The sequence below is a fragment of the Sebastes fasciatus genome, chromosome 13 (assembly GCF_043250625.1).
Source record: "Sebastes fasciatus isolate fSebFas1 chromosome 13, fSebFas1.pri, whole genome shotgun sequence".
Classification (NCBI taxonomy): Eukaryota; Metazoa; Chordata; class Actinopteri; order Perciformes; family Sebastidae; genus Sebastes; species Sebastes fasciatus.
In genome coordinates this window covers 20,171,013-20,194,649 of record NC_133807.1, presented here as the reverse complement: position 1 = coordinate 20,194,649, position 23,637 = coordinate 20,171,013, and the positions used below count along the sequence as shown (strand labels likewise).

Sequence of the window (23,637 nt, the reverse complement as noted above, 5' to 3'; positions counted from 1 at the left end):
ATCCTCGTGGGCGGAGCCTGCATGACACATCAAAACAGACAGCTCAGCGGTAAACAGGCTGTTCGGTGCTCAGGGATCGATGGTTACACGGCTGTCAAAAAGGCACAATAACATCGGAATTAACCAGGATTTATTACAGATAACATCGCTTGCCTCCTGCTGTTAACACAACACACCGAAAACACAACGGGGTTTGGTGAGTTTGGTGAAATCAAACGAGAGTTTAGCTGTCAGATTGAAGGACCGTTAGCTATCTTAGTCAGCTAAAAGTACAGATTGATTATAACGTGTAAAAACATCTGTGTGTTATCTAGATAATGATGTTTACTGTGTTGACTCTGGGGGTTTAGAGAGGGAGAAAGTGAAGCATTGTGTTTGTCTTCATCCACTTCAATACAAGACAACATGATTTACTGCTTAACACTCAAGCTATCTGCTAGCATATGTGGTTAATAAACAAGTATTACTGATGATTACTTATAAACATGTCATGATTTGGTCCCAGTAGTCATTTCTGTTTACCTTTACCCTAGTTAGGATGGAGATATTTTCAGCTTCAGCTGGTTATGTAACCAACCTAATCGTATAAGTTAGTCTGGCCTAGTTAGCTAGGAAGTTAGCAATCCTCTTTGTAATATAATTTCACTGTTTTCTTTCTTTCTGGGCCAAGATAACTTCTGAAAGCAGCAAAACCAGCCTCACTTCTAAAGTCAAATAAAGAAATAGTGTTGCTAACAGTATAAAATAAGCCATCTAGACATTCATGAGTAACTCACGAATGACTAAGCTAATTTCAGCTATCGTTTCCTAGCAGAGCTTTTCAGTACTATACACACACACACACACACACACACTGAGAACTTGATCACTCACAGTTTTGTTTTAACACAGTAAACATGTTTAACCCTTTTCCTCCTCCAGGTTGTTGAGATTTCACCACTGTCTGCTGTCGAGATAACTGTGTGATGGAGTTTCCACATTTGGGGGAGCACTGCTCTGAGAAGACCTGCAAACGTTTAGGTGAGTGCTGTTTGGGAGGAAAGATTACAATGTTTGTTTATTAAAGGTCCCATATTATAAGAAAGTGAGATTTCCATGTTTTTTTATTATTATAAAGCAGGCTAAAGTCCTATATAAATACTGTGAAAGTATCGAAACACTCAATCCACAGGGAAATACACACAGCCCATATTCAGAAACTCTGCATTTGAAACAAGCTGTCAGGATTTCTGCCCATTCGTGATGTCACGAATAAACAATATTTAGACCCTTAATAATAATAATAATAATAATAATAATAGCTTGGATTTATATAGCGCCTTTCATGAAACCCAAGGACGCTTAACAAAGACATAAATAAACAGAACAAATGTAACATAACAGTAGCTAGAGGCCATAGGCCTTGGTGAAGAGGTGGGTTTTGAGGAGTCTTTTGAAGGTGTCCAGAGATGGTGCGTTGCGGAGCTCTATGGGGAGAGAGTTCCAAAGTGTGGGGGCTGTCACACTGAAAGCCCTGTCCCCAAAAGTTCGCATTTTTGTGTAGGGGATGGAGAGCTGACCCGTGCCTGAGGATCTGAGGTTCCGGGGCTGTGTGTATGGGTGGAGGAGGTCAGATAAATACTGAGGAGCCAGGGCATTGAGGGATTTGTAGGTGAGGAGGAGGATTTTGTAGGTGATGACCCTTGACACAATTTTAAAAATAAACATTCTAAATGTGTCCCAGTTTATGGGTAGTACATATGGACAGTACATATGGTCCAAGCTGTTGCCTAGCAACGCAATTCTGTTGCAATTCCGTCAAAATGCGCTAAAACGGAGCGTTTCAGACAGAGGGTAAATACAGGCATATTCAGGCCGACAGTATGAGGAAAATAAAGGTTTTTTTGAACATTGCAGCATGTAAACATGTTCTAGTAGAAACACAAAATACAAGTAGGAACCTGAAAATGAGCATAATATGGGACCTTTAAATCCTGCCAAGTTTGATTTGAACGTGGAATTTAAAAAAAAACCTTACTTCACATTACAGATTTTCTTCCTATGAGATGTGACGCCTGTCAAGAGATTTTCTGCAAGGACCACATATCCTATGCAACTCACAAATGCATGTCGTCCTACAAAAAGGTAACTTTTTTACAATGTTACATTTAAAGGCTACAAAATTAACAGGCCATTTCTTTAGGTTGTTTTTATGAAGGAATATACAGTATGTATGTCCAATTAAAATCACACTTTCATTAAAGCAGCAGTAGGCGAGATTGGAGCAAATATGATTTTAAAAAATGAGACAGGTAATCTGAAAAAAAATCTGCAAGATTTCACAGACCGGAGGAAAACAACCAATCGGAGCCGAGCTGGAGTCTTGCCATGTCTGAGCAGCTGTCAATCACTCGCAAACTCCGATCAAACGGTCAAACTAGGCAGCGCTGATCAAATATGAATCAATATGCTTTTACTGTAATGCCTATTTCTCGCAGAAAATGTGTTTTCAGAAACATCTTGTAGTGCACTGTTTAGCTGTAAAATGAGAGTTTGGCTGCCAGGTCACAGCCATGTTGAGAACAGTTGAGGAAATACCAAGCACCGCCCACCAGCCGGAGCACAGCCAATAGGAACGCACTGTCTCTGAAATTACCTGTGATTGGCCAAAATCTCCTGTTACAGGCTAGATGTTTTAAAGCCTGAAAACAGCCATGAGGAGGTGCAGAAGTCTACAAATATGCTGAAAGGTTATTATGGAGTTTTTGCACAATGATGTCGAACATATACGGCCTTTGTAAAATAAAATGTAACAAATAAATACATGGATATAAATTGACTGAATTGATATTTGTTATTAAAATGATAAATTGTACACCAGCAACTTGGTAAAAACATCTTTAAAATGATCAGGAATTACAATTCAAGTGTAAACGCTTTTAATGCAGCAACAAATTACTCAAAATTTAAAAAGGAATTCAAATTCCAGTATGTAATGTATATCGTATATAAACATGGAATTAAATTGAATAGATTGGCCCCATTGTCACCGATACCCGATCCCACTCTTTGAGTCAGTATCGGCCCTATATCCGATCCGGTATTGGTGCATCCCTACTATCTGGTGATAATATTTGGGTGCATTACACAAATAAATAAACCTACTGCATTCACCAATTTAACCCATTGCACATTTTGATATATCCTGCTTCTCTTTCCTGATTTTGAGTTACTTTAAACTGTGAACAGTCAGAGTTTACAGCAGTAGTGATGGTAATATATTCACCTTTTGAGCATCTGTGAACCTCTGTTTGTTAAATGTATTTAATTTGTTTTCTCTAGGACATCCAGGTCCCAGTATGTCCTTTGTGCAACATCCCCATTCCCATAAAGAGAGGAGAGATGCCCGACATTAAAGTTGGGGAACACATTGATCGGGATTGCAAATCGGACCCTGCGCAGAGAAAGAGAAAGGTTAATATAAAACTGAGGCGTTTCACCTTACAATGAGTTATAATCTAAAAACAATAATAAGACTATTTTCCTTTCAGATTTTCACAAACAAATGTTCTAAAGGAGGCTGCAAGCAGAAGGAAATGATGCGAGTGACCTGTGACCAGTGTCATTTAAATTACTGTCTTAAACACCGGCACCCACTAGACCATGAATGTAAGACTGATGGGAAACCCGTGTCCAAAGCAGGGTGGGTACAGTCACACTACATCTTCAGATCCGTTCATCTGAATATTGCACTAAGAATTGCTGACTTAATTTTTTATTTATTGTCGTAGACATTCTGCTTTAATGAGGACCCAAGGTGCTTCCTCCACCTCCACTTCCACCTCTGGCTCTAGTTCTTCCGGTTCAGGAAACTATAGACCGGCTTCTAATGCTGTCCCTGCAAACAACAGAGGCCACAGCGCTGGGTAAACACTTTCACTTAGTGTTGATTTTTAAATGAGTCAGAAGAAGGTCAGCCTAATCACTTTTGAAATAGATGCCTAAAATAATACTTGACTTTTGTCCTGTTTTTGTTTTTTTCTCAGCCCTGCCCAGCTACCCAGGATTCCTACTTCCGTTTCAGCACAGAATGTAATTCCACCATCAGCATCTTTTCAGGCCGGCATGGTATGAACATTGTTTACATGACATCACCTGATTTCAATAATTCCCAAATGCAAGGAAAATGTGAACATGAGTGTGCTGCTCTGGTGCTGTCATTGCAGACGGAGGAGCAGGCTTTACAAAGAGCTCTGGAGATGTCCCTGGCTGATTCGAGGGAGACGGTTCAGCCGGCCCTCACGTGAGTACACTTTAGACTTTATTGTCCCACAAGAGAGAATTCTTTTCTACAGCACTGTACTTGTCAGATACCAATACGTACAACAGCACACAGTGACAGTGACAGCAACAGCAACAGCAATACAACAATGACACAACAGAAAGTGATGGACAGCAGTACACACTCAGGCCTATTGAGCGACGCCTGTTGTTTAAGGCGGCTATGACTGCCGGTATCAGGCTTCTCCCAAAGCGAGCCCTATTGCACCTCAGTGTTCTGTACCAGTGCCCGGAGCGGGGCATTATGGTAAGGTGGTGAATGAGTGGGTGTGTGATGTCCTGTGCTATTGAGATTGCAATGGCTTTGTTCATCAAAACATAGACGCATCCTATTATCAGCTCGACATCACTCCTAACACGGCGTGCTGCTGTTCAGTGGAATGTGTTTTTCTCACTGACCTTCAGTTTAAAACAGTGGAGCGGTATTACAGATTACAGCAGGAGTGTAACTATTGTTGAATTAATCAGATATAATAAAACAAAAAAATGTAAATCAGATTTTATTGTCACACATTGTGACACAGCACACCACTTTATCTACGTAACATAGATAGTTTCTTAATAAGGTTACAAGGTGTAGCATAAGTAGATAAACATTAAAACATCAACCAAGTAAATACGTAAATAAAACATAAGATAAAATACCAATAAAATCACACAATATGAAAATAAAATATAGCAAGCACATGAAAAGATCAGCTAACGTTTTTGTATTATTATTAAAAAAGTAGGTTTTCAAAAGGGATGTAGAAGAAGTCAGTCTTGCTCTCAAATTCACTGTCAATACAGCAGAAGAGCTTCGTGTCTTTTGTATCTAAACAAAAGTTAAATTGAATTTCTTTTATTTGCACAACAGTAACTCATGAGAACCCTCCACTAACTGTGATTCTCCTTTTGTTTGTGCCTCAGCCCTCAGGAGCAGGAGGATCTGGCTCTGGCTCAGGCTCTCGCTGCCAGTGAAGAAGAATACAGACGTCAGCAGCAGAGACAACAGGTACCCGGAAAGCTTAGGCGTCCGTAGCATGCTTACAGGAACACATGTAGGTACACTGTTGTCATGGCAATCCATCCTCTTTGAACTTCCTGTACTGACAGAAGAAAAACAAATTTTGCCTTTTCATACATTTTTAATTAGTATATGAAATATGTGGGGATAAATTAGTCTGTTTCTAACTGTATTTTCTCTCTTTGTTTAGGGGCGAGAGTCCAAAACCTCCAACTGCAGCCTCTCTTAATCTCGGACCACCACTTAGACTTCAAAAGCTGTGCTAACTATCTACTAGAACCTGCACATCTGGGCTATCAATATCCGGGATCAATGATTGTTAAATGAAGAAAATCCTCTTGGAAGTTGCTGAGATATTACCGCCTTCTACAATATATAAGCACATAACTTTCCCAGCAGGATCTGTCATTTTTACTAATGCTTTGCTCTGTATATATTTTCTATGCTGATCATGATGAAACCATTATATTACCATATATATATGAATATTGAATAAATTATTTCAAAGATGCATGCAGATGTGAAATCGCTCAATTGATTCAGATTTGAAGACGCACTTAACACTGAGACTCCAAAGACAGTTATTAAGGCAAATCAGCAAGTCCATCAGAGTTGTGAAGTGGAACAATCAAATAATGTAATCAGCTCTACAGCAAGGAGGGTTTGTTTACAGCATCGGTGTGGGTGATGACCACATGAAGCTGAAAGTGAGAATACTGAACTGTTATGGTTTCCACATGTTGACCACTTGAGTTTATTTATGCTTTGCCCTCAGGCCGTCATCAGGTAAACCTCATTGTAAATAAAGACCATACAAGTGATCAACATGTACAGGGTTTTACAGGAGTTTTTGATCTTAAATACATTCTACTGTTCAAGAACTTTGTAACAATTGGTTCCCAAACTTCAAATTCAGGTTTCATATCAGAACTGCTGTGGATTAAGACAGTGGTTCACAAACTTTTTCACGTCAAGGACCCCTAAACTTAAACAAATTAAACCATGAACCCCCATTTGATAAGATTTTGTCCCAGGGTCCCCCATCTGATAGGATTTTTGCTTTTTTGATGTTTTATTACAGAAAGTGTATGAAACCCATGACCAAAATTGACATCCATTACAATACATACTTACTAATGGAATTATTGTGAAATTAAACGATTCCCCTTTTTGCTGGGGACCCCCTTGAATCCCTTCAAGGATCCCTGGGGGTCCCCGGACCCCACTTTGGGAACCACTGGATTAAAACACAATACTCTTGACAGTTTAAAACGGATTTCTGTATTTTCACATGAGAGGGAGCAACTTTGACAGTTTTAGGCAGATAAATAGGATTTTCTAATTTAATTTTTATGCTCCAATGTGGATTATTATTTACAAACGACGGTTAGATGAAGTTAGTTCACTACATATTTACAGATTATTAATATTTTTACAAGTTTGCTCTTTCTTGCGACTGAAGCTTAAACAATTTAACCGATTAGTCGGTTAAATTCTGCAACAACTTTGGTAATCAATTTACTCATTTAAGTCATTTATCAACCAACATTGTTTGGTTCAGACTTCTGAAATTTGAAGATCTGCCACTTTTGCTCTGTTTTATAGAATTGTAAATAGAATATTTTTGAGTATTGGACGGACAACACAAGCAATTTGAATATTTATTATGGGAACATTTGTGTATATTTTCTTAATTGAAAATGTACTTGTTTCAGTGTGTGAGTCATTCAGGGTTTGTACAGCAGAGGGCAGCAATACTTCATATTTCATCTTTCATAACAGGCTTGATGTTTTACTTCACAGCTGTTTGTTTGCTGTTATTTTTCCACTTACTGTTCTTACAGAGATTAAACATGTCATGTAAAAATCAGGTGACTGGTCCTTTTTTTACAATATTTTTGCCTTTGCTTCCGTTTACATGATGAGGAGACACATCATCGAGGTCTTTGATGTCACCAACAAAGCCAGCAGTTGAAATGCTGCGTTGGAAAGCAGCCTAAAAACGGTCCCAAGCCATTTACATAATAATATTTAATAAGCACGGCTGAACCGACCTCTTCAACCTGCTGCAGTTTGCATGAGTCACAAAATACCCAATTACCATTATGAGATGCCAGTGATGCAGCTATCTCTGTGATAACTATTATAAACACACTTAGTCAGAATATATCTATAAGTATTCACCGCTGACATTGTGAAGTGACATTTGGTTCTTTAATATTCTGTAAAAGTATTCAAAGCAAGCCTTTATATTGAACAAAATTATGCATGACTTGATCAATTGCAGCATCTTGCTGCATAAATTTGCATTTTCATGAGGAAAGTCATTTTCTTCAAAGTGCTGTGAGTACTAAAAGTTCTACATTGGATTAGGAGCTCTTATTTATATTCGTTATGTACAAAGAAGACACATATTTAAACCCAATCTGCTCATGTTTATCACTGGTTCTGGGAGATGTTGATTAACATTCCCTTTTAGCTGATACTATTTATTTTTTTTTCATATTTCATTACAATTACTTCCAATTTTCACCAGTGGAGGTCAACATACTGCACAGTAATACAAACATCTGAAAACACTACTTAATAATAACTCAGGAGAGGCTCTAAGTATCAGTCACTAAAGAGAAGAGCACCAATTACTTCAAGTTAAATGTAGAAATCGGATGTTTAAACAACACACTGGTGAAGATGCAGCCTTTTTTATCGTCTTTTGTATTGTTTTATTGCTGTTTTCTTTTTATTTGTATTTATTTAATTTATGTTTTTTTATTGTTTTATCTATTGTATTGTTTTATCTGTGTTTAAAAGTTACCTTAGTTTAGTCTTTTGGCTTTCTGTTATCTTGCCTTGTATCCTGTTTTGCTTTACTTTGTCTGTCAAAGCACTTTGTAAACTCTGTTTTTAAAAGCTACAATATATACAAGTTATTATTATTGTTATTTTTTTGTGAAAACAGGTTTCACAATTGTATAAAAAAGGAAGAAATCTGCCTCCTTCAATATTACAAATGTGTTAGAAATGCAGAGAAAGACTGATTCTGCTCAAAGCTGGCTGGTTATTGTGACATTACCAAAGTTATTCCAGTGGATTATTACAATAGTGCGTTATATAAAGCACGCAGAGCTCTCACATTAGTCCAAGTACTTGATATTGAGCCATTATTGCCAGAAAAGCAGACCGATCCAGCTCTGAGACTGAGTGAAACTCTAAGTGAAAAGGGTTTATAGAGACTGAAGATCAAAATAGAGCACAACACTTAAAAATAGAAATCCTTGCTGTGATTGTTGAAAGGTCATTTCTCTGGGTGAAGAAAACATTGTGCCTCAGACACGTTTTAAGACCAGTGCTTTTCGCCCGTGTTGCCTCTTGTCTCTGAGGATTTCAGAGGTGGTGACGATGAAGCTCGGTGAGGCATAAACTTGATGCACCTGATCCCTGCTGGGACACAACAGCATCCACTCAACCAGCCAAACGAGTATCTTGTTAATCTCATCGATGAATGCGTACATGATCTCCTTTGAGTCATTTGGATTTGTTTCAAGGCTTTCTGACTGACTGCTGCTTTGTCAAACCAGGAGGATTTTGTTTCTATTTATGAGCTGCGATGATTCACTTCTGTGGGGACAAAAAGGAACGTGGCCATGGTGAATGTCTTCACAGTAGTTCCACATTATGACCTTGTGTCGGGTGTGTTTTGATAGAAGAGTCGAAATTCTTCTGTCAACAAATAACTGAGTGGTTCTTGTTCTCATAAATATCAGTTTGCAAAAGCAAAGGTTTGTAATTTTATTAAAGTGGAAAGGATTTTATTAGCATATTGAAAATAAGCCAATAAAACACTGAACACTGTATTGTTCAATGTTTTTATTTATTACACACACGTCCTTGCTTTATACTAGAGACATAACAATCTCAGACCAGATTGTGACTCAGAATTTACTTAATTTAAATATATTATAATTAGAGATGCAATGATTATTCAATTAGTTGTCAACCATTAAATTAATCGCCAACTAGTTTGATAATCAATTAATCAGTTTGAGTATTTTCTTTAAGAAAAAAAAAGTCAAAATTCTCTGACTCCAGCTTCTTAAATGTGAATATTTCTGGTTTCTTTACTCCTCTATGTCAGTAAACTGAATATATTTGAGTTGAGGACAAAACAAGACATTTGAGGACATCATCTTGGGCTCTGGGAAACACTGATTGACATTTTTCATAATTTTAGAGACCAAACAACTAATTGATTAATAGAGAAAATACTCAAAAGATTAATCAACAATGAAAATAATCGTTAGTTGCAGCCCTATATCACAAAGTAATATCAGTTTATAAAAGCTCATATTATGTAGAGTTTGAGGTAGGGCTGCATGATTATGGACAAAATGGTAATCACGATTATATTGATAAATATTGAGATCACGATTATTCATTGATTTTAGCTACAAAATATTTTTATTGCATTTTAACATTTAAAAAATCTTCCATGTTGTGCTACATTCCTGCTAATGTACAAATTAGGGCTGCACAATGTTGGAAAGAACTGACAATTTTTTTCTTCTTTGATATATATTACCATATGAAAATATACAGGAATATTCACCCTAAATATTGTAGCTACATTTTAAAGTTAAATGCATCAATCTGGTGCACTTTGAGAGCCAAATTAAGAGGCTAGATCTATGAAGAACTTGGTGCTCTTGTAAACAATTCAATCATAAAGACACATTGGTTGTATAGATATGAATGGTGATGACACGGGAAAAAAGTCACACCGACAAAGGATGGTGAACGAGACAGGCTCTGTGTTTCAAGACGGGTCGGGTGGGTTGCCTACATCGTCGTTGACCTCTGGCACATTTAGGCCAGTTGATATGCAGGAGAGTCTTTCTATGAGCGATGCACGCATTTTAAACATCAATATCGCAGTCGATCATGTTCATTTAATTGTGGGAAGTCAAAATTGAGATTAATATTCGATTAATTGTGCAGCCCTAGTTTAAAGGTTCATTAGTTTTCCACGTTTCTGTAAAAACTGTGATTGTTCAGATGTCTGAGGTGGAGATGTGATAGATAGATAGATAGATAGCTAGATATAGTAACTTTATTGATCCCGAGGGAAATTCACGTTTCCCAGCTGGAGATTTATGACCTGGAGGGCTGTGGAGGAAAAGCACAGAGCTCTAACAGGCTCCAACTTCCTGGTTATCACAAAAGTCATTTCACATCACAGCAGGAGAACAGCAGAGTAGACCAACATCGTGCCCTGGTTGTGTTGCTGCTGATGGAAAAGTTGGATGTGGTCTAACAGCATCAGAAACAACTAAAAGTCACATTTTCACAAGCTGTTTTTTTTTTTTTTTACAGAATTGATTGCTATGGTAACAATGGTGGTCACTTTAGCTGACGTTATGGTGAGTGAATATGGAGAAACTCATCAGCTAAAAACATGTATCATCTTGACTTGACATGTCCAACTGGTTCACCAGCAGCACCAGCATCAGAGCTGGTCTGGCACTAATAGGCCATAAACCCCACACAGCTGACACCATTGGCTCCACCGTACTTATTACTTGGCACTGCTGGTTAGTCATTATTTTCCCACTAAACTCTAGCTGCAGTACAGAAGAAAACACTGCTGTGTTATCAGCAGCACACAGAAAACAATTATTTTATTGTGCATGCAGTTCATACCACATGCTGTACTGTGCATAGTGAATTTAAAATATTTACTGCTCCTATTCTTAGACCAATAGTGTCGTTTATGTCTTTGGATATTATTATGGATGAAAATCTGATAAAATCACAGCGGAAAAAGATATTAATTAGAGCCATTTAAAACACAGGAAGCCAGAGGCTGACAGTAAGAGCTCTTAAAACTCAGTGGGTATGATTTTATTCAAAGTATTAAGTATACTTGACACTCATTGGGGTGTGAAAGTGGGACAGACTGGAGTGTAACGCTGTTTTTTATTCTCAATGTCATTGAACAGATGAGTGGTGTACAAGTACGAAGCGGGTCAGAGTATGGGACACAGTGAAAACTCATTGTACGCTGAAATACATACACACACACACACACTGGAGTACATGGTGCTCAAGTAAATGGGCCATGAGATTGGACTGATTGATGTAATATACATTTTCACAAAGTGAGTAGAGGTGTACAGATGAGTAAAGGGAGCTGAGGTCACTCTCAGAACTCCACAACTCATGCCAGTTTGAACGCAATGAAGATTGATTGATGCAAACTATTGATACATAAAAATGATGCGTTCCCCAAACTGATGTTGGTGGAAATAAATACAGTGAACAGACCAGTCAGCAACCACTTGCATCAAACAACTCACTGCTAACACAGCTCTAACAACTACCAACCATAGACTGTATATAAAAAGTGGACGTAGTCACCGTGATGTCACCCATTGGTTTGAGGACTGCCGTTTTGAAGCCTCGGCATTTTGGCCGTCGACATCTTGGTTATTTGCAACCAGAAATTACACGAAAGGGTGGAGCTAAGTACAACTGAACGCTGAATAACACATTTTTAGGCCACCAAAATATTAATATTACCTTTCATGAACTGAAAACAGAGACAACTCCAAGACCGGACTGGTAGCGACCTGTCAATCACAAGGTAGCCACGCCCTAAAGCATCCCCTGCTTTATGGTCTATTTGACTCTAAATGGGATCATAATTTACTAAATGAACATCATGCTGTATTGAAGAAGACTTGAAACTAGCGATTGAGACCATAAACTCATGTTTACAATGTTCACTGAGGTAATAAATCAAGTGAGAAGTAGGGTCATTTTCTTATTATAGACATGGGCGTCATAGAATGCGTTACCATATTGTGAAATGAGGAAGTCAAAAGGTTTAATTTATAAAAGGAATTGTATTAAAGTGACATACAATATGCAATATACAGCCAAATATGAAGACACAACACCGTTCAAACTATTTTGTCATTCAGGGTTGTATCAGTTAAGATTAAGTTAAGATTCTAATGTTCAAAGTTGAGCTAATTTGTCAAAAGGTAATTTTCTTCTCCAGTTGGGTGATACAACGTTCCTGGTTATGTCAAGCCTGAGGATGTGGATGAACATCAGGAGAAGACTGAAACTCTGTTATGGCATCTCTGAGTGCTGCCTATTTTTCCCCACTTCAGCTTCCATTAATCAAATTGTCATTCTTTAGTACTCTGGCTCCGTGCTGCTGCTTGTAATTATCTCTGCTCCTCATTTCTCACCAGATTCATACTTCAACAAGCCCAAGGACACAGGGGAGCATCTGCACTGCTTGAACTAAATGCTAACATCAGCATGCGCACATGCACACCATGGCAACGCTGACATGTTGATGTTTAGCAGCTATACTGTGCATTCCAATACCCATACTATTTAGTATGCCAGAAAATATATTTAGTATGTCCCAATACATATGTCAAATGCCAAAAATACCAGGTTGTCCATTTTGTAGTATGCCAACTAGCATGCTTTTCTGGCTATTCTGACCCACAATCTTCAACAAAGTAGTTGCCTTAAATCCCAACTGTATGCGTACATGCATGCAACGTATACCTATTTTGTAAGGGCAGCTGCAGTACGTACTAAAAGTAAAAAGAAAAAATATGCGATATGGAACGTAGCCATATTTACCACGATCGTCCTCCTAGTTTACTGTGTAGCATGCTTCCTCATCCTCATCTGCAACCGCTTATCCCGTTAGGGGTCGCGGGGGGGCTGGAGCCGATCCCAGCCGACATTGGGCGAAGGCGGGGTACACCCTGGACAGGTCGCCAGTCCATCACAGGGCTGACACATAGAGACAGACAACCATTCACACTCACATTCACACCTACGGGCAATTTAGAGTCCACAATTAACCTAACCTGCATGTCTTTGGACTGTGGGAGGAAACCGGAGTACCCGGAGAAAACCCACGCTAACACGGGGAGAACATGCAAACTCCACACAGAAGGGTCCCAAGCCGGATTCGAACCTGCAACCCTCTAGCTGTGAGGCGCCAGTGCTAACCACTGCACCACCGTGCAGCCCTGTAGCATGCTTACATTTGCTAATTAGCTCTAAATACAAAGTACGACTGAAGCTGATGGAAATGTCATTAGCTTAGGCCCGAAACCAAAATACATTTTTGACCTGCGCTAGATGAAAAGGGATTAAATCCCGAGGGGAAAATCCATGGTAATCCATCCAATAGTTGTACAGACATTTCACTCAATATCACAAATGTCAACCTCATGTTGGCGCTACAAAAAGTCAGGGGATCACCAAAGGATACATCCTCTGGGAGCCATGAATGTACACATTACAAAATGTCATAGCGATGCATTCAGTAGTGGTTGATATATGGACCTACATCACCCCTAAAACGAGTTTTCTACAAAAACCTTCTACCCATTTTATGCACTAAGTTATATCAAACTAAAGTATTTTTTTTCCTTTCATGATGCGGCATTAGTCTGGCAGTCAGACAAGAAGAACTTACAGGCTGTTATCAAGTGTTTTGCGAAGGTCCATGGAAAAACATCCTGTTAAATTATTCATCAATAAATCATCACAACCATCAAGTAAAGTGAACAAAATGAGCTTTCTAGAAATCTGGAGAAGAGACCGTTTCAGTGAGAGACTTCTGTTCAGGAACTGACTGTTTATAGAATATTTTGGCAGAAAAGTCTGTTTGATGAATCCGGGCAACGACAAGGATTCTGCTGAGAGAGCGAACCCCGACAGACTTATATGATTCATAATAACTTATAAACACAAATACGGACACGCTGACCGGTCACATGACTATTAGAGCAGTAAGATGACCAGCTGCTCCTGGTGCTGTGTGGGTAGGGAGCTGTAGAAAACAAGTCTAATTCCCTCTCATCTCTGGCAGTCCTTCATGCTGTACATTATTAAACACACATACATTATATATACACATTATAAAACTGGTCAGGTATTTGCTCACATGTAGGCGCAAGGTGATCACATACAGCAGAAGTCAATCCACACAATGCAACATATTCCCACTCCTGGTGTGGACAGGAAGTTAAGACAAAATAACACACTTCCTTTATAGACTAGAGCTGCAACTAATGATTATTTACATTGTTGATTAATCTGTCAATTATTTTCTCAATTATTTGATTAGTTGTTTGGTCTATAAAATATTTTAAAAAATGGTGCACCATGCACACCTGAGTGAACGTGATTGGACGTTACCAGCACTGTGAATGAGCCAATCCCCGTGAAGCATTGCAAACAGCTGATGCCACCCAGCCAATAGAAGCGCGACTTCACCATATGCCTTTTCATTGCTGTTCTGTTGCTAGGGCAACCGCTTTGGTCCAAGTTTACTTCCTGTCAGCTACTGTATTAACAGACATTGGAACCGGAAATACAAAGTTATATATACATATATATATATATATCAATTATATATATAATTGACAATGTAGAATATGACAATGAAATATTTCACATACAAATGTTGTACACCTGTTGCATGTATGTATCATTGTATGTTTTGTTCAAATGATTCTTGCTTGCATCCATAATTAATAATAATAGTAATAATAGCAATTACACACATGAACATTTAATTTTAGCAAGCAGCATTTATTCAGTCAGTCTGGTTTTAATAATTAATCAGAATATTGTTTTCAATCATACAGCTGAGGCTGTGGTGTGCTGGGTTGGAGCATTTCCCATTTGTGAATATAGACAGTATCATAAAGCATTATAGGTACATTGTGTTCTTATGTCTGAGTCCAAGGGCAGATTTCAATGGTTTCAGAGCTGTTTGTGGGTTCACGATGTTCTCAGCAGCCGCAGATGTCTGAAAAAGCTACCAGGGAAAGCAGCTCTGAGATGAGAAGTTATGATTTATACAACAAAAAGTAAAATGTTTTCAATATTGTATCCATATAACAGTATTTTAGCACTCACATGGCCTCTTCTCCAATGATGAAGGTGGTTGTCTGCTTTGAATCCAAGCTAATTGTGATTCTCCTTACTTTCCTTATTGTTCTTGTTTCTTCCAGTCATGCTGAAGCAATCATTTTTCCATGGCAATGTGAGTGGTCCATTTTGATGATGTTTTGTTTGAAGTGGTGTTTCTGTGGCTAATGAATGCTTCCTTGATTCACTGAAGGATTCTCCATGAAGCCACGCAGTCTTCGTTCAATATCAGTGTGATATTTTCGATTGGGGTCAAAACAAACACTTTCATACCTGAAGTGACAGCAGGCTTAACCCACGACCGTCTGTTTTCTAATAAAGGCCTTTTGAAAAAGCACTGCTAACAAACCCTAGTCCTGGCTTTATATCACACTAAGTCTGGATCACACATAGAGTGGACTTGAATTTGGAGCTGGATGCTTGAACTAATAACAGTAATCGTGTTTGCAGTATGAAGAAAAACGCTCGTATTGGAAGTGGACAGTGCTGGAAATTACTGTTTTATTGCAGCAAGAGGAGATAATGCTCTGTAATACAGTTTGTACACTCACCAATAATCCTATAATCTAATGGCCAACGCTGTCCGTAGATCAGGTCGATGGTGGATTTTCTCCTGCTTCACTGCTCAGTCTGATCACCATGGAGTGAGGACAATGTCACTAATACCATCTGATACCTCTAAACTGTCAGTTTTCAGAAAAGCGGCACTGCCAAAATTCTGAAAAGTTGAAATATTGTCAACGTCAGGCTCCTTCACAAAAAAGCAAAACACTCTTTGAAGAAGATGTCTGCTCTGCTCAGCCTCACATGCTTCTGTATTTTGTAACTGGCACAGTGAAAAACAACCCCAGTGGAATCACACCCCAAATCTGTCGTCCTCAACATTAAGTGCACACACGACATCATCTGCATTGGTTTCCATGGCAACCAGGGGATAATGATATACAGTATGTAGCTGAGCTCTGGACTGACCCATGGTGGTATTTTGCATTGCAATATTTCTGTCTGCAATCAAAGCTGATTTTGCTGCTGTGATGAGTCTGCTGATGAGGCTAAATTAGTGCTTGCTTTGGATTTCGTTTCTCCTCTGACTCATAGTTCCAGAGCTCACTGCAAAGCTGTCTGTGTTTGTGCACCTGTGCCTACTGATGAGAGATTTGCTCCAATACTATGTTCATTTAACAATATACTGAAAACCATCCATTTTGGTTTAGCTTTCACATAAACAGGTAATCTAATCCATAAACTTTGCGATTATAACAAGACTAAAATATACCAAAGTTGTTACAATTCATCCTTGGGCATGAATGTCTGTACCAATTCTCATGGCAATGCATCCAATAGTTCTTTAAACATCTGACTCTAAACCACAAATATGAAACTCATGGTGGAGGAAAAGTCAAGGCTTCACCGAAGTTATTAGGATTCATCCAACATGGCAACATGAACGTCTCCATCCAGTGGTTGTTGAGATGTTTTACTCTGGACCAAAGCTGTGAACAAACCAAACGTCAGATATGATCTTTCACGAGGCAAAATGAGCCTTACTATTTATGAGACAATCTGTAGCATGTCTATCTGAAACAATATTTCATCCACATCTAATGCATCCACTTCTAGAGGGCTAGTAAAACAATGATCTGTTGTGAACCATTGATATCTGACTGTAGTCAGTCACTGAATATTTCCTTTCACATTCAGCTAGTATGTAAGCATCTTTCTTTCCATTCTCGTATTCCTCCCAAAGTCATCTCTTTTCATGAATAAGTACTTCAGCATCAGCTTGTTCCGTCTTTTCAGTGTAACGTCACCTACTTTGTGTAGGATGAGTAATGATTCAACCAACGCATGCAGCCTTGAAGGCTTCCCACATCATTTGAATGGCGGCGCAAGAATACAGTAAGAGCTTCAACTTTTCATTGAAAGTGACGCATTTGCTGAAATGATAAAGTTTGGAATCATGCAGCAGGACTAAGAGTATTTAGGAAAGAAACAAAGGCACCCAATAGCCTAAATACCAGTCTGACTCAGAGTGGTGCATACACAAGGTAAAGTCCTCAGATCTGTGCTGGCATGGCTGTGGATGAATCGGTCAATATTTCTTTTCCCAGTGGCAAAGTGGCACACTCCCCCGCATACTGAACACACTAACTGCCTGTTCTGCTCTGTGTGTATAATAATAATTGTTGTTTTATCCATACTGGCAGCAAAGAGAGAGACTGGTTAATTTAAAGACGCACAATCCGAGACTATGACATGACATGTTACTCAGCCAGTGGTGGAAAGTAACTAGGTACTCAGTTACTGTACTTAAAGGACTCAATGATAACATTTTTATGTCGACAAATATATATATATAAAAAAAAAAAAATACATCCACAGAGCTTTTAGAAAGGTTCCGAATTGCTTTGCCTAAAAAAAATATTATGATTGTGAATTAATCATTTTTAAAAATTTGGCGGGTCCAAAATAAATATTTGTTTATCTATTTGGAAGACGTTTGGTTCCCACTTCTAAGAAGACTTCTAACAAGGTGTGACATCTAGTGGCTGAAAGTTATCAATGTTATCAATAGCACCTTTAAGTACAGTTTTGAGGTACTTGTACTTGTACTTGTACTTTACTTTCTTTCTTTTTCTACTTTTAATCCACTACACTTCAGAGAGAAATATGGTGCTTTTGAATCCTCTACATCTATTTGACAGCTAAAGTTAGTTCATTTTCAGATTACAATTTTACATAAACAAATAGACGACCATATAAAATATATGCATAGTTAAAGATTAAACCAGAGGATCTCACCCTTTTAATCATCCTACTTCTGTGCTTTTACTTTGAATGCAGGACCCCTTTTGTAATTGGATATTTCTAAATTGTTGTATTTTACTTTGTAAAAGATCTGAGTACTTCTTCCACCGCTGGACTGATTGATCCATCAGCACAGCGCAGGCACTCGAGTCTGAGCACAACAGGTTCCAGCTCATGTAAACGCTCCAGTGATCACGAGCCAAGGTGTATGAGGTGTATAACACTTCACACCACTCATTTCCTCTGAGGCTGTAGCTGTGATTAGTTTTGTGCACTGAGAGGGGACCAATGAAGCAAGCTCCAGATGCGGCATATAAATCTCATTCACAATGTAATTGATCTCTACTGTAAAAACGTCAATATTGAAAGTTCGGCAGAGGTCTAATTAATAAGTTTGTCCAGGGTAATTGAGTTGAGAACATCTTGAAGTTAATGATTCCATCAGTAGTTTTGTCACACTTTTATTACAGCAGCTATTTGATTGCTTGTCGACACTGAGGCTGTTATTCACACAGGCTACAATGGTTACATTTCACTCTGCTTTTATCAGCTCAGAAACAGTGTCACCTCATGTCACTGCAGAATATTCTGCATTTTCTGAGAGCGCATCTCTGCAACAATGAATCCATATTAGATATAATGAATGGAATATTTGTAAAACAGAAGCATGGAGTTATGCTGTCTTGTCATTAATGTTAATTGGATGTTAAGTGGAGACAAACAGCTGATGACTGTTGCCATATGCCTGAATTCATTAGGGGAGCCCGATTTGATCCGCTTTATTATCGTTGTCAAACAGTAAAAGAATGGCTCTTCTCTTACAATCGTACCGTTGAACTCTACAGATAAATCTTTCAGGTTTAAGTTAGCAGAGGATATGTCTTTGATTCTGTTGCCCTGAAGCTGTCTTTTAATAATTCACCAATGCATTGCATTTCTATGCAGACTACTCTGTAAAATGTCATGCTACTCCTGGTGTTCTGGGTGGAAATCAATCCTGTGTTCTCGCCATCCTTTCAATCTGTGGTTGCCATGGAAACGCTCACATGAAACAACACCCAGAGGTATTTCTGAATGTTAATTTTCCTTATACACCGAGGCCAGAATCCATCATCGTCCAAACTAACCGGCCGAATTCATCGCCTTCCATTTTAAAGGAGGGTGGTCCCGTTACATAAGGAGGCAGTGGAAAGATAGATTTTTATCTCAACTCGAATCAACCTGGTAACTTTGTTAAATCAGTGTTAGCCGTCAATACGTGGATGTACTCTGAGGAGAAGAACAGTGAGATGAATTTCAGATTAGCCATGTCATTGTCAAATGTAGAAGCAGGGCAGAGATATTGAAAAACCTGTAAGTGCAATAATAAATGGCATAGTGACAGCAATATAAATCATAATAATGCAAAGTAATGGATGCTTTTGTTTCCCATGGGTTGTTTCTCAGAGTGGACATGATGCTCCATCCTGCTGTTCTGTCTGACCCGGTGTCGTGCCGTTGGTTGATTGATGATGGCTGACAGCAGACGCAGACAGCGTGTCAAAGCTTGTGTGTCGGGAGACAGAAGAGCCAGGAACCAGTCAGACTGAAGGTTGGGAGGTTGCATTTGAATCAGGATTCAGGATCCTGAGCCAACTCCCGAGACACGTCGGACCCTGCGGATTTGGCAAGATATGTTCTATTCACACTGGCTGTGATGTTTGACTGACTCATCTGGGTTTGCAATTGAACCAGTGAGTAAATAAATGAGGGGGAAGTCAGTACTCACCATAACAAGAGCTTGGCTCTGTCTACTTCTCTCCATATGGATCCCTTATTAGAGGTGTTGATGTTGTGCGCACACTCGATAGTTTGATGGATGGGTGGGCGGGTGGAGGTGCAATGATTGGGTTAAAAAGAGCAGCAGAAAGCATGAGGAGCACACACACACACATGTGGACATTACATTCTGAATATACCATTATTAAAATATGAAGCTAAATGCAAATGTGTCAGGAGTCAGATAAATAAACATTACAATATGTATTATACTGTTCAAAATCAGTGAGCAACTCCAGTTCTGAGAAGTGAAGCCAATGTGGAAGTGCCTTAAACTTGTATTTGCAACTTGCAAAAAGAAGTCTGATTGTATAGAAGTCTATGAGAATATGACCCTACTTCTCACTTCATTTATTACCTCAGTAAACATTATGAACATGAGTTTATGGTCTCAATCGCTAGTTTCAAGTCTTCTTCAATACAGCATGATGTTCATTTAGTAGATTATGGTCTCATTTAGAGTCAAATAGACCATAAAGCAGGGTTATGTATTAGGGCGTGGCTACCACGTGATTGACAGGTCGCTACCACAGCGTTGTCCGGTCTGGGAGTTGTCCGTGTTTTCGTATTACAAATTTAACCCTTTCACATTGTGTATTTAGTTCATGAAAGTTAATTCTAACCTTTTTGGTCTGCTGTACTTAGCTCCACCGTCTCGTGTCACGTCTGGTTGCAAATAACCAAGATGGCAACGGACAAAAATCAAGATGGTGATGGCCAAACACCAAGATGGCAACAGCCAAAATGCAGAATTTGAGGCTTCAAAACAGCAGACCACAAATCGATGGGTGACGTCACGGTGACTATGTCCAAGTCTTGTAAATATACGTATATATATATATATATACAGTATATATACAGTCTATGTTTAAAAGAACAATTTTAGTGTGTTATTAAGAAGCTTTTTCTTTTTTCTTTGTATTTCTCTGTTGCATGAGTCATTCTTGTCCTGCGTTTACTCTTGAATTGATAAAAAGTCAGCTTGACCCTTCACTCATTCTTGTGACCTTTCCATTTACCTCTGGCATACTGTGATCTGTATTCTGTGTTTTTTTTTTTTATCATTTCTTTCTTTGTTTGCTTCTTTACTTGGATTTCCATGAGGTACTGAAGCATAATTCTTCCTGGGGTCCATATAGAAATATCCTCATTACAGAGGATGCTTTTTCAATAATAGTTTAAAACAGGAAACATTGTTCTTGAATTCCATTCATACGTTGCTCAATAATCAGTACTAAAAGTTATATTATTGTGCAACATATAAGGGTCTTTGTGATTACGATATTTCTGATAAAAGCAAGTAATCAATACAGTAATCAGCTTTTAAACAAGCTAGGAGAGACTTTCATGCACGTATTTCATGATAACCTTTCCTGTAAGCTGAGACAGTCCAATTCTTAGCCTGTATTAATGTATCTAAACCCTCCACAGCTGTTAAGCACTGAAATCCCTGGACTAATAATCATGCATGTATTATTGTTTAGCTTGAGGATGTATTGACACTATGATCATGAATAAAGATGCACCTAAACATCGCCTACAGCACAAGATTTGTTACCTGAACCGCATTTACTGTTGACATCTCGCATGTAAACTAGTTTTAATACATACATCAAATTCCTGAAGTGATTAATCTGATCCTAAAAGTTACACATAAATTAAAGTTCCAACAATGTTCACACAGACAGTATTATTTTTCCTTCCTGAGTGTTTTGGCTAAATTGAATTGTGCTCTCTCTCTCAGCAGACAATGGTTTCACTCTTTCTACATAACAAGCCATGGTAAGGATGAATGTAAATGCAAAGGTCACTGCCTCATTTGATTTGGGTGCACGTGCGGCAATCAATGTTGCTTTAGGCTTATTTGTCAGGGAACCTCCTGATTATGCACTGATAGATTGCCGGGTGCTGCAGCCTCCCTCCATACCTTTGCTCTGCAAGCTTTTTCTGCAGTGAGGAGTGAACATTAAAGTGAATGTGGAGGAGGAGTCCTCGCTAGGGGGAGAGAGGGGTGGGGGGTGGATGAGAGGAGGAGGGGAGGCGGAGAAAGAGTAAGATACCAGCAACACAGGCAGATAGCGATGAACACTGGAAGAACAGAGGTAAAGAGTATGAGCATCTCTCACAGAGCAGGTCTGCTGGGAGTCTTAATCTGAGAGGAAGCTTTGGATGCCGTCCACCCATCATCACCAGCCTGGTAGGTTTATCATACTGCATCTGCCTGAGCTGCATGCTGATTTTGCTGTTGCTTGTGTGGAATAGAAATGTTGAGAATAACATTTGCAATTCAAATTGTTTTCCCACCAAATCTGGTTTAAGCTGTGCTACATCCCCATCATCACCCTCCTCCTCCTCCACCTCTCTGGCTACGCTGTTTTCATTACCTATTGTTTCATTTCCAAAAACTCTAATTATACCCTCATAACCGTCACACTGAGCTCAGCCAAAATCTTCAAATTCCACAAGCTGTCAGGTCCCACTCGCTCTATCAACAGCTCATAAAGCTCCTGTACTGTCTGTCTATCCCTCTTTGCTCTGATTCCCCCTGAGACTCTTGCACATGTTCTGGCTGGAGTCGTAGCCCTGATATCCCACTGCAGTCAGAAATTCAATAATAGTCCAGATTGTCTTCCCTAGTGGGAAAAAAACGAGTCAGCCTCACCATGAAAGAGGCTGCTGAAGTCAGGTATTGACACACAAAGATGTGGGGGAAATTTCTCTGCAGCAGCACAACCAACCACCCGAGTGTCATTTATTTGCCATTGACTGTGCTCACTGTTCATTTTTCCCTCAGTCACGATTGCGCTTATGCAGACAGAGAGGCAGCAGTTTATGCACAAAGGATGTTGAAAGTTTAATCATGTTTAATAATTCATTTTAGGCTGGTTATTGCTGAGATTTGAGGAAGGGAAGTATGGAAGCCTGAGGATGACTTAAAATACTGTCACATCAGTTTTAATGGTCTATATTTAGAGTTTTTATTTCCTGTGATTTTGCTTTACTGTCGTGAAAAAATAACATGATTGATTTCTTCATCATTTCTGGCAAGACGACTCCTGAAATGAAAATCAAATCTGTCCATCTGGAAGTTGCCATCTGAGCTTCTCAGTGCTGCTATGTCAATTCAGCTCTGTGAGTTTTATAAATGATTGCATTTATACTGCCACAGATATGTGATGGGGGATTAATTAATCATGCTGCATGTCTTTCACATAATACGCGTGTCTGTCAGGATAATAAACAACCTTCATTCATGCTTCTGCAGTTCATTCAGATCAAGCTACATTCTCGCTTTAGGGTGATTCCATGAAAAATAATCAAATTTTATTGTGATGTTGTAGTCTGAGCCTGCTGCTCAATTTGGAGCCACGGAAAGGCTCTGGCAAAAGAGCAATTTCTAACTGAAGGCCATCATTTGAAGGTGATGTAACATGGAGTTCTTTCGACGCAAGAGACTGTCCATTTACAGTAGCCATCAGCGGTCAATGAACAAGTGTTGCTTGGAAGTCTGAATGGCAAGAAAAATTAGATTCTCCTAATTTTTTTCTCAGAAATCAGCATGAAGAGCTGATTAAAATGCACACCAGCTGCCCACCATTACCTCCGAAGCTACTGAATGACAGTCAGCATTGTTATTTCAGGTGTGTAGGAGATTGCTCTTCACAACCTCAAGAGCTTACCGGTTCATATTCGAATAATAGTCTTTT

At 38.9% G+C, this 23,637-nt stretch overlaps 1 protein-coding gene and 1 long non-coding RNA gene across 3 annotated transcripts; both read left to right on the top strand.

Annotated features, from left to right (window-relative positions):
* On the top strand, positions 1 to 5,837 carry zfand2a (zinc finger, AN1-type domain 2A). 2 transcript variants are annotated; one of them, XM_074656052.1, is made up of 10 exons: positions 1 to 196; positions 922 to 1,020; positions 2,030 to 2,124; positions 3,322 to 3,453; positions 3,531 to 3,682; positions 3,771 to 3,905; positions 4,026 to 4,107; positions 4,206 to 4,282; positions 5,230 to 5,314; positions 5,517 to 5,837. In XM_074656052.1, exons 2-10 carry the CDS (start codon positions 966 to 968, stop codon positions 5,553 to 5,555), a joined length of 852 nt encoding a protein of 283 aa, XP_074512153.1. In that variant the 5' UTR covers positions 1 to 196; positions 922 to 965; the 3' UTR covers positions 5,556 to 5,837. The 2 variants fall into 2 exon arrangements, with proteins under 2 accessions (XP_074512153.1, XP_074512154.1); XM_074656053.1 differs by having other exon boundaries at positions 5,230 to 5,360.
* Positions 5,838 to 19,233: 13,396 nt separating this feature from the next.
* LOC141781632 (uncharacterized) lies at positions 19,234 to 19,890 on the top strand. The gene is made up of 2 exons (XR_012596906.1): positions 19,234 to 19,465; positions 19,559 to 19,890. It is a non-coding gene; the product is annotated as an uncharacterized LOC141781632 (long non-coding RNA).
* Positions 19,891 to 23,637: the final 3,747 nt, after the last annotated feature.